The sequence below is a fragment of the Lynx canadensis genome, chromosome F1 (assembly GCF_007474595.2).
Source record: "Lynx canadensis isolate LIC74 chromosome F1, mLynCan4.pri.v2, whole genome shotgun sequence".
Lineage (NCBI taxonomy): Eukaryota > Metazoa > Chordata > Mammalia > Carnivora > Felidae > Lynx > Lynx canadensis.
In genome coordinates this window covers 65,272,140-65,284,246 of record NC_044319.2, presented here as the reverse complement: position 1 = coordinate 65,284,246, position 12,107 = coordinate 65,272,140, and the positions used below count along the sequence as shown (strand labels likewise).

Below are 12,107 nucleotides of genomic sequence, written 5' to 3'. Positions count from 1 at the left end.
AAAGGAGTATCGACTTAAACAAGAGACCTGAAACCATGAAAATCCAAGATGAAAACACAGAAGAGACCCTTAATAATTTTTGATATGACACCAAAGAATATGCGGCAAAAGCAGAAACTCAGTAAGCGGGACTGCCTCCAATGAAAACACAGCAAAAGAAACAATCAGCATAACGAAAAAGTAACCTAGGGGATTGGAGGAAATATTTGAAGCCGTATGTCTGATGAGGAATTGGTATCCAAAATGTATGCAGACTCATACAAATCAACAGCAATACAAAAACAAAAACCCCACGATAGACCATCCAATTAAAAAAAAAAACAGGCAGAGGAACTAACCTGACTGTTTCCAAGGAAGACATACAAATGGCCAACAGGTATATGAAAAGGTGCCCAACATCAGTCATCCTCAGGAAGATGCAAATCAAAACCACAGTGAGATATCACCTCACACCTGTTAGAACGGCCATGATCAAGAAACAAGGGGGCCTGGGTGGTTCATTCCATTAAGCACGTATCTTTTGATTTCAGCTCAGGTCAAGATTGAGATCAAGCCCCACGTCAGGCTTGTCTACACTGACAGTGTGAAGCCCACGTGGGATTCTCCCACTCCCTCCGTCTCCCTCTGTCTGCCCCTTCCCCTGCTAGTGTGCTCTCACTCTCTCTCTCTCTCTCTCAAAATAAATACAGAGAATTTTCTTTAAAAATGCAAGAGATAACCAAAGCTGGTGAAGATGTGGAAAAGAAGAGAACCCTCATGCACTGTTGGCGGGAATGCAAACAGGTGATCCATTTTGGAAAACAGATTGGAAATTCCTCAAAAAATTAAAAATAGAATTACGGTATGATCCAGCAATCGCGCTTTTGGGTGTACGTCCGAAAGTATTAACAGGATATCAAAGGGCTATGCTTGTATCTCCACGTGAATGCAGACCCAGTCACAGTACCCAAGATATGAAACAACTTAAGTGTCCGTCAAGGGATGCATGGATGAAGAAAACGCAATGTAAATACACAATAGAAGTTTAATCAACCATAAGAAAGAAGGAAATCTTGCTCTTTGCGACATATAAGGGTAACAAATCAACACACATGCCCTAAAGGTACCCAGTGTTATATGTCAATTCTATCTCAACAAGGCTGAAAAACAACATAGGGGCAAGAGAGCACACAGCGCTGGGGCCTGTGCCGATTGCTTAGGTAGAGATGTAAGCTCACTGCCATTGCCATCCAGCTTGACACCAGTAAGACTGAATCCTAGGAAGAAGGCCCAACTACCAGAAAAGGGACGGGTATGAAACACACACTAGCAAAGCCCAAAACGGATCCCTGACTTGACTCAGACTTTGAGTTCTAACGAATCAGAAGGACGAGGGAAACATGGTGAGATTCACGCAAATCCACCTAAATAAAGCCTGAGCCAAACTCTGACGCAATACAGAGAAAGCTGGTTACAGGTGTGGTAAGAAGAGAAGCTCGGGAAAGAGCTTGGCGAACTTTTCCGAAAGGCGTAACAATGTTAGCAACCCATTTAATGAAACCTTCACATTGCAAAATAAAACCTAACAGCACTGATGTGGTCCAAGATAAATCGACAATCACAGATAGGTATTTAAGCCTCCAATGCAATATGTGATAGAAGAAGAAGAAAAACACCAGGATCATACTGCAAAATGTAGCCCCAAATTCAACCAGTGTGATCTAATTTTCATTTAAAGGACGCCGTAAAAACAACTGAATTCTCCGCATTGTCTCTTCAAGTGTACATGGAATGCTCACCAAAGTAAGTACGTGCAGGGACTTAAGTTGGCCTCAGTAAAATTCACATCTGAAATCTTACAGTGTCTTTAATGACCACCCCAATTGGAAGTTAACAATAAGATATCTAGAAAAGGTACAACTTTCTTCAAATGACATAACAAATTTTAAAATAAGCCATTTCTTAATACATGCCAAGGATCACGAGGGGCAATACGACCAGACTCCATAGGACCTAGGGAACAAAGCAAAAGTAGTCCTGACCAGAAAAGAATGTTACTTTAAGTGTTTTCATTTAAAAGAGGAGAGTACTAATATAATTCATATAAATTTATGTCTCCTACCACTAGGAAAAAAATGGAGCAAAGCAAACAATAAATGGTATTTAGAAATAACAGAGCTATAAGAAGAGATCGATACATGAATTGATTTTGTATATTGTAAAATGCAGCTACACAGACAAAAAAGAAGAGTAAACAGCAAACGAACAGGAAAATAAACAAAAACCATACATAACTTTAATACAGGCAAGGGTAGGTTCTTACAGAATATAAATTCAGGTGGCTGACAACTTGGTAAATGGGTGAATCACGTTGGCCGGCTCAGGCTCACACAGTAAAAGGGTTTATTCTGGCCCTGAAGAGTAGGAGGTGGTTGGACTACATCCAGCACATCGTCCCCTCCCATATTCTTCTCTGAGGTACAGCACTTACCCTATACCTTTAACCCAAGATTGAATATGGAATTTTAAGGACCTTCCCGTGATTTCTTGGGGCGGGTGCTCTTGCGTCTGCTCGAGCTCCTCTCCGTAGGAAGCATCTCCTAACAGCGAGACCTACTTAGCACATCAACCTGGTGGTGACTCTTGACTGGGGGTTTTCAGCGATCTTCTAAAATAGTACGTGAGACCAGAACTAGAGATGACAGCAGGTCCACAAGCGTTTTCCAGGCTTTTGCCCCATGTTGAAGGTTCTCTCCGTTCCCAGGTGGCTCTTATCATTACATTGATGAAGCTTTGCGAATTAGGGAACACTGATCTTTTAGTGGGTGGAGGGCCAGATCGATCACCTTGTATCTATCTCTGTAATGGCCCCGGTCGCTGATGTTTGACCACTGATTAAGAGTCAGGGAAAAGGCACATTTGTTTTTGGTCGCTTTGGTTCATCTTCTACGACCCTAAGCGCACACATGCATGTCGGAGCATTGTCCTGACTCCCCGTTGTGTGGGCCAGTAATGTGTGTGTTCTCTTAGGGGGAAGCATCAGAGGGCATCGCTCCACATAAGGTAGTTTCCAGTTCAACAGGAAGAAAATGTCCTGAGTCGTCCATATTCCTGTCCTCTGCCTCCTGGTCTCTGGTCGGGGACCCTCTGGTCTCCCTGAAGTCCCTCCACTCTTAATGTGAAGAGAGCTCAATGCATCCATATAAGCAGCACTTAAGTCTGGAATAAAGAATTGTGACAACCCACTAGAGCCTTGGGGACTCCTGCCAGCCCCCACCCTGCATCCCTGCCTCACTCACTGATTGCAGATGTTTTTCAGACACAGACTACAACTCTCTCCTCCACAAACCTAGTTCCAATTGCCTCAATTGTCTCCATCAGTTTTCTTCTCCCTCCCTTCACGTGCCCTGCTTTTGGGACCCCTTTACATTTCACTGACTCTGCCTTCCTGCAAGTCAGATGGTGTGTAATCGCCATACAATGATGCTGCCTGGTTCCATCTAGTTGACCTCTCAGGGTTACAATTTTCCAAATTGTACCCGCAGTCCTATACAGATCACAACATTGCAGACAACCTTTTTAGTAGGCCCTCCTCTCTTCTAGAATCTTCCTGATCTGCCGGGATTTGATGATTCATTGCAGCAAGGATATGAACCTGTTAGTCACTTAGGTTTATTTGGAAATAATTTCCCTAAGATCTCCTCCCTCCCATCGAGTGCCATGTAAGCAGGAAAACAGGAAGTTGTGGGTGGGTGACTCACTTCTCCTCTTTGACAGTTGAGCCTCACTGAAGGGGCTCCAGGGTCCACTGACCAACAGTAAAGTCCGCTAGGATAAGAAAGTTCTAAGTTGAAACTCCTTTCAGACATTCTTACAAAATAAAATAAAATAAAAAAGTGATAATTTAGCTCTTTTCATGGTCACTGAAATGTTTAAGAGAAAGCTTCTCTGACTCACATTCTCTCACTAAGAAAAGACAAAGCTAAAGGCATGGATGGGAGGAGCCTCAGGAAAAGTTTCCTAACACTGGGCGGGCTCCAGGCTTTAGCTCTTCTGTGACGTTTACCAATGGCAATTTCCCAAGTTATCTTGGAAGGATTCCATTTTTTTTAGAGCATTTCAGATTGCAGAATCCTGCAGTTCAGTTTGTGAGAGCTTTGCTGTGATATCTTCCTACTCAAACCAAACCTACATCGATCGCTGTATTTCGGAAGAAAATCTCCATAGCTGGACGACTGTGGCGAGTCGTCAGTGAGGTGAGTCTGGCCAGGACTTCTGTGGGGGACGTCTGGGCAGCTCGATGATACCACAAGGTACGGGGGAAGGGTGAGTGTCTGAGCCTCGTGTGTAGTGCGCAGGGGAGGGGGGTTGCCATCAGCTGTGTTCTGAAGACTGAAAACCATAGTGGCTCCTTCTAAGCCTTCTCTGCTAGGGGAAGATGCCAGACATCTTTCGTTCCATCTGACTGAGGCCTGAAGGAAGGGAAATACATGTTGACTGTTGTAGATTCTAAAATCCATGCTGCGGTTGTTCCTAACAAAAGTAACTATTCAGAAGACGGCCTTGGCTTTCTTGCCTGGAAGCTTCGCGGCTGCGGTGGGGGCCGGGGTAGAGGAGACAGGACACAGGACAGGGTGGGGAAAAAGTAGTATGCGATGATACTCAATAGAAACCATGTCTGGATATGTTTCACAAAACCTGGGAACAAACACACACACACACACACACACACACACACACGCGCGCGCACACACGGAATAGAGCATCGATCGGGTTCATCAGGGCACTCACAGGGGTACAAGGCACCTTAGCACTTTCCTACCTGTCCTAGTCCCCTGCCACTTCTAGGGGCGGGGCTGCATCCGGGTCCCCCAGGACCCCCTCCGAGCCTCCCTCCAAGGCTCAGGCAAATGGGGTAGTGCAGTTTGCAGAAAAGAGGTGGTTGGAGACAAATCTGGGGAATGCTTGTCCTTCTGTAGAGCCTGGTACTCAAACATGTCGTGTGCTTTTGAGAGAAATGTTATGTTTCAAATATTGGTTTCAGAAATTTCTAAATATTACATCAAGCTTTTACTTAAGTTGAACAGTGATGGTCAACTTTTCTAAGTGGTTTTTTTTCTTGCTTTTTTCAGTAGTTGACATAGGGGAGCACCAACGTATAATCATGATTTTGTCCATTTTTCCCTGTGGTTCTCTCAGCTGTTAACACATATATGAATATACAGTGAGAGAGAGGGGAATGTGCTCGTGTCATAACACTATTCATAATAATGAGGATAATATAAACTAATAATAAATAATCTGTACCTATAACTATTAGGCAAATATGTAATTAAACTGTTGCATCTGTCTGGAATTGAAAACTTTTATCATTGGGCAGTGAAGCTCAGTTCAGATTAGTCTTTGACTTAAGGACCATCTAAAGCTACTTGAAAAGAAGTTAGAGTGGAAGAGAGCCAAAGCATAAGAGACTCTTAAAAACTGAGAACAAACTGAGGGTTGATGGGGGGTGGGAGGGAGGGGAGGGTGGGTGATGGGTATTGAGGAGGGCACCTTTTGGGATGAGCACTGGGTGTTATATGGAAACCAATTTGACAATAAAATTCATATATTGAAAAATAAATTTAAAAAAAAGAAAAAAAATAGTAAAGCTACTTGAACATTGAAATCTTGTCTTTTAATGGGTTTATCACTTTATGTCCATTCGGTGAAATACTCCATTTTGATTAATTCAGAGCACTTTTCTGGAGTGCTTATTCTATGTTGTCTTGCTGTCTTCTTCACCAACAGGTTTTTTTTTTTTTTAGTGTTTATTTGCCTTTGAGAGAGAGAGAGAGGGAGGGAGAGAGAGGGGGGAGAGAGAGAGAGAGAGAGAGAGAGAGAGAGAGAGAGAGAATGAGTGGGGGAGGGGCAGAGAGAGAGGGAGACACAGAATCGGAAGCAGGCTCCAGGCTCTGAGCTGTCAGCACAGAGCCCGACACGGGGCTCGAACTCACAGACTGCGAGATCATGGGATCATGACCTGAGCCCAAGTCGGATGCTCAGCGGACTGAGCCCCCCAGGCGCCCCTCAACAATAGTTTTAAGTTAATGTCTCTGACTCCTCTTCCCGGGCAAGCAGCTCAGTGAACAGATACCATCTCTCCTTCCTCTATTCATCCCACTGTGTTGACCTACTTTCTGTTTTCTTTCTCTTCTGTTGGGGCTTTATTGATTTTTACAACTTTGAAAGACTCAACCGAGGTCTTGTCCTCACTTCCTTTTTAGTTTTTATGTTAACCTCCTTTAATCTCTTGGGGAATATTATCTCCAAAAGAGTGCTTGATAGGTATCTTTGTGTTGCTAAATCTTCTGACTGTTCATCATGTTGGTCAACATCAGAGATTCACCTATAGGACATCACATTTAAATGCCATTTTCAGTTTGCTACAAAATTTTTGTCTCAGAATTAGTTTTTCCCTTCAATACCTGTTCACAACCTCGCTCTGAGGCCTTTGGGTTCACATATGTTGTGGAATTCAGAATTTGAGTGACCTAGGAAAGGTTAACAAATGCACACACTATCTATCATGTACTATACTGACGATCTAGGAAGATCTGAGTCCTGTCTCTCAGCTCACATGCAGTCATGTTTATGTAGCAAGACGTATGTGCCCTCACACTAATGTGGATTTTTAAAAAATATATACATAGGCTCCTGAGACCTCACATCAGATATTTTCCTAATAAGTTTTGTCACCTAACTAACACGCGCACACGCGCGCGCACACACACACACACACACACCCCTTTTGGATTCCCTTTTTTGGGGGATTTCCAAACCGCAGATATGGAATTTGGGTAGAATGCTGTACAAAGGTCCTGCAGTGTAGTTTTGCTGTTGAGAATCTGGTTCTGCAACTTTGTTAAGTGATCTGTACTTTTTCTCTGGGAATCAAACTTTCCTGGCTGTTTTAGGTATTTTCCGGGGTCTCAACATTTCTCATTATTTCCTCAAATGTTTTCTCCTTTTCACGCTACATGTCAATTTTTTTCTTTTTTACCACTGACAGCATGTGCACATTGGCAGTCTGAGCTGTGCCCAGACATGCCTGACATTCATTTTCTATTTGCTCGTTCTGAATCTGCTCTGTCAAAGAAATATTTGAATCTGTCCCTCATTAGCTCAGGCCAATGCTCTTATCATCCACAGTTCTGTGCATGTCTCGGGCTCAGGATCGTGCTTGAATTCGGAAAGGCTCTTCTGTTCAACTGAGGGTGTTTGGACTCTCATCCCAGTCTGCTGCCTTACACTTTTACTATCTAAGCTCTCAGTTCATTAGCCTTTCCTTTCTGTTAGGCGACTCCTTTCACCTGGCCCCAGCTCCAACGATCTTCGAGGGTTGTTGTGGCCCCAGTGTCATAAGCGAAGTGTCACTCACGAGTAAATGACCTGGTATTCCATGCTCAAACTTCTACCTTTGTTCTCCTATTTCTGTCCAACACAGAACCCAGCTATGCAAGCCCCAAATCAGGTGGCTCCTAGGAGGCCTACCCTTCAAAAGGACCCCATAACAGTGGTGGTGCTGAAGGCAACAGATCCAATTGAGTATGAATTCCCAGGGCAGAGGAAAAAAAAAGTGTTTCTTGCTACGGTGGCTACTTCCAATCAAGTTTTCCAAGTGAAGGTTTTAAACATCAAGCTGAAAAAGGAATTCAAACAAAAGAATGTCATTACCATGTCAGGATACATTCGATACAAAAATGTCCTGGAGATAAACGAAAGGTCGGTTGTGCAGAACGCTCCTGATGACCGGAGGATTGCGGTCCCAGACGACATCTGGATAAGAGCAAAAACCCCTCCCAAGATCAGAGATCTTTGCCAGGAAGATCCGGGTAATCTTCCAACAATCGTGTCTGGATTGTTTCTCCTGCAGAAGGTAATCTCTTCACATTCGTTTTCATGTTCTCCACCCACACCTGAAATTAACTGTTTTTGATCGCCAGGTTCTGTGTGTGGTGACTGACGGGTGAGCCCAGTTCTCAGGCCTGTCTCTTGACCACGGGCAGGTGGTCAAGAGAGCCACGTGACAGGAAATGGGACTAGTGACCTGGTAGTCTTGTACTCAAGATACCTTCATGCAAGTTCTTTGAAAAAATGTCACCAGAAATCTTGTCGTGTCCCCGGTCAGGATTATTTTCAGCCTCTGTTATCAGGGCATGAATCAGTATGCATGTGCTTATCTCTGAGCTCCTCCAAAACTGTATAAATCTATCTTTCTCTTTTTTTAAATCTTTGAATAATCCATCAGCCTCCCAAAGGTTCATTCTGGTTGGGACACATAATCGGAGTAATAAATATATCGGCTCATGTCCTCCTGAATATGAATACCTTTACCACATAGGCAAACGATAGACATGGGCAAGGCTGTCTCCTCTAGCTTATTTATTTAACACGTTATTTAAACAGTTTATTGAAGACTAAGGTTTGACATCGCAAGATATGTTGAAAACACGGCAGTCCAACTCCATTATATCCCCCAAAAGGGGGTGCGTGTGTCAGAGAAGTTTACTTGTACGGCACGTCCAAATTCAGGTTAATAGTTAGTATGATGTGTTCAGGTCTCCCCAGAATTCACAAACTTTCATGAACTTACCTGGCATCTTGTAGGATTGACTGCTTCATAATCTTACACATCTGTCTTCTGGGAGAGCCCCTTAAGTTACCTACATTACCCTCCAACTCTGTCTTTAAGAGAAATGCATTTCTAGAATGGATGAGTTACAACTTAAGGAAGTGAGAACTGTCGTTTGTGAACTGCAAGATCCAGGTCAGTGGAGATAAGACTTGGAGAAGAGTGAGTTACTGGAACCTTACTTGTTCTGTTGGTTCTGTATAATCTACTGAATCAAGACTTGCAGTCATGTCCATTCCATTCTGCAGAACGACAGGAGGTAAAGGAGTCCGTGAAAGCCCTCGGGTTCCTCTGATTCCAGTGTTTGAAGGAATCAAAGCTTCCCTGGTGGTGAAGCAGTAGGAAATAGGAAGAAAATTCATTGTTCTAGGACTGCCAGATAGAAAATATCTAGAACAAGAAAGGGGAAACTATCAAAGCAAGATCATAAGCCGAAAGTTCTTGGAGAAGACCTTGCCGAAGCTGTATGTGTATCTGTTCCTCTAATTGCTTTTTTATGTCTTGTATTCACTGTGTCCCCGGGGTCTTCCTTCAAATATCAACGTTATGATGTCTTCAGAAACAGGATGTTGGGGGCGGCTGGGTGGCTCAGTTGGTTAAGCGTCCGACTTCGGCTCAGGTCACCACCTCACGGTTCGTGAGATCGAGCCCCGCGTCAGGCGCTGTGCTGACGGCTCAGAGCTCGGAGCCTGCTTCGGATTCTGTGTCACCCTCTCTCTCTGATCCTCCATTGCTCGTGCTCTGTCTCTGTCTCTCTCTCTCTCTCTCAAAAATAAATAATAAAACATTGAACAAAGCCGAAAGAGAAACGGGATGTTCAATTTCTGTTACAGAAAAAAGATAACAAGAAGACAACAGTCTATATAATACAAGACGATACAGGAGCCATGGAGGTCGTGGGGAGTGAAATATGCTACGGCATCGAGTGTGCGGAAGGAGACACAGTTCGACTCTTCTGCTTTTATCTGAAAAAAATTAAGGAGAAGCTAAAACTGACAAGTGGAAAGTACAGCTTCATGGAGGTGAGACCTTGGTAGAACAACATTCGTTTGCCCAGGAGGCAATTCGTTTGGCCTGGGTTTTGAGAGCACCAGACTCCTGTCTTCTTACACACGGGGTGCAGCCGGTGGGAGGAGAACAGAACCATACCTGGCATTCATGTCTAAGTGGAGGAGTTTCAAGAGGCTCTGAGGAAATGACATTCACACAGATTTCAAAAGGATACGATACGTGAAACAAGCAAACACTGGGAGAAATTAGGAAGGCGGGAAAGAAAGGAATTTCTCATGGTGGCTGAGAGCAAGGCTTTGAATAGGACAGTCGTGCTTTGAGTCCTGGTTCCAGCACTCACCGCTTGCCTGATGTTGGCAATCTGCCCTGATCAGTCGTCTGAAATGGTCAAAGTCTCTGCCTCACGGGTGAACGGAAGACCCTGCCTGGTTCAGTGAAAACGTACATATACGTTATCTCACTGCCTGGCAGAAAAGGGAAATCAAACTGTAGTCGGCAGTATTTTTCTTAGCAAAGAGGACGTTGGAAAGCGCTCCAGGCAGAGGAAATGATTCAGGCATTTCCTCAAGAGTGTGAGAGACAACATGACTTCTGTACAAGCGAAAAATACAGCAGGTGTCAACACAGTGGGAAGAGGAGGCCAGAAAGGTACACGGAGGAGTCAGCCGAGCAGGTAGTATAGCGTTGTTTGAGAAACCAGTGGAAAAATCCCTGTGAAGATAGGTGACAACTTGAAAAATTGTTGGGGGAGCAGAAGAATGCTTGATCTCTTTGAGATTTTAGCAAAACATATTGTAGTGACTACCTGGACAGATGCATTAGGGAGAGGGGCGAGGTTCAGGGACAAAGATACCAAAGCAGAAGCGGCAATATTTGTCAGTTAGAGATCTTCCTTAAAGTCATGGGTGTAACGATGCTGCTTGTGAGAAATCTCAAGGTGATAACATGTATATTGATATAATAAGAAAACTTTTTAAAAAAATTTTTTTAATGTTTATTCTTGAGAGAGAGAGACAGAGCATGAGCGGGGGAGAGGCAGAGAGAGAGAGAGAGAGGACACAGAATCCAAAGCAGGCTCAAGGCTCTGAGCTATCAGCACAGAACCTGATGCGGGGCTCAGGCCCACGAACTGTGAGATCGTGACCTGAGCCGAAGTCGGACGCTTAACCGACTGAGCCACCCAGGCGGCCCAATAAGAAAACCCTGAGTGCTTCTTGTGTGCTGGGAACTGAAACAGGGATGCAGACACCGTCATTAATAGACATACTGATGATCATCATCAGAGAAAGGTAGGCCCTTGCCCTAATTGGCACTGCCTGTCTGTGGTCGACCCGCCATTCCTACACTGGCCCCAGTGCTTGGGTTCCAGAGTCAGATTCGCGGGCACGCTCACTGAAAAGCCCAGACACATAAGGGTGAAGCGTTGAGAAGAACTGATTCTTGGGGGTGAAATACTTCACACCTGAGAAGGAAAACAAGTGAGCACAGGGGTCAAGGGGAAAACAGAAAGTGTGTCTAATAAGCGTCACAGAGAAGTGTAAGGAGAAAGAGGGTCAATAGAACTCACACCAGACACTAATGACCCATGGAGCCCCAAGATCTTGAATCACTAACTGTATCTTAGAGACAAAGGTACCACACTGTCGTGCAGTGCACATCCTGACCCATATGACACCACACTCTTTCCCATGCACATAGGAACATACACACATACTCACAAAGTCCACGTAGGAATTGTGGATGCGCTCATCAACGTTCCTCTCCTCTAGAGCAACTGCACAGAGAAACATACTTACCCGCGGAAGCTTCCCGTCGCTTCTGTGCTCCCTGAGGACTCGGCACTCAGCACTGCGAGCACCAGCTCCACCCTTTCTTTCCTGGTTCCTCCTCCCCACCCCGGTGGACACTTAGGCGGGGCACCAGGAAAGATTCGGGCGCCAGGGCATGAGGAGAGAGAACATGCGCTGGGGGAGATGGGAAACAGAGAATGAGCAGCCTCTGAGACAGGACAGGGGATGCTAGGGAGCAGGAGACAATGGCTGCAGGGGGCTGGGGGTGGGCCACACAGGAGACCCTCTTGTAGACCCTTAGGGTCTCATCGTGTCTTTCTTATCTCTCCTTGAAGGTCGTCAAGAGGAACAGACGCAAACAGCAACCACGCAGTGTAACTTTCAAGCTGGACATTGCAGTGAAGAACTCTCCTCTGAATCCATCGAGTGGCGTTAATTGTATTGTCAAAGTGGAGAATATCAATGAAGAATAGTCTCGGTGGAAAGTGGTCCAGCACATTAAGAGCTCCTTCTATCTGCATGATAGATTTCATTACTTCCTTCAAAAAAGCGTTAGATTAACATGTTTTTATGCACTTACCAAACAGATTAGATTTCACGTCTAACACATTTGTAGGACAAAAAAAAATAAAATAAAATTTGCTTTTTCTTTT

General features: G+C 44.5%; 1 protein-coding gene across 2 annotated transcripts in view; it reads left to right on the top strand.

The window, feature by feature from the left end:
- Positions 1-12,107, top strand: part of LOC115505443 (myeloid cell nuclear differentiation antigen-like) — a 25,948-nt gene extending 13,841 nt beyond the window's left edge. Inside the window, exons 1-4 of one of the 2 annotated variants that reach the window (XM_030303082.1) lie at positions 4,082-4,235; positions 7,466-7,897; positions 9,487-9,675; positions 11,790-12,107. In XM_030303082.1, the coding sequence (XP_030158942.1) occupies positions 7,475-7,897; positions 9,487-9,675; positions 11,790-11,927 (750 nt within the window). In that variant the 5' untranslated portion in view covers positions 4,082-4,235; positions 7,466-7,474 and the 3' untranslated portion in view covers positions 11,928-12,107. Of the gene's footprint in view, positions 1-4,081; positions 4,236-7,465; positions 7,898-9,486; positions 9,676-11,789 lie in introns of those variants that run through there. The other variant, XM_030303081.1, reaches the window with a different exon arrangement.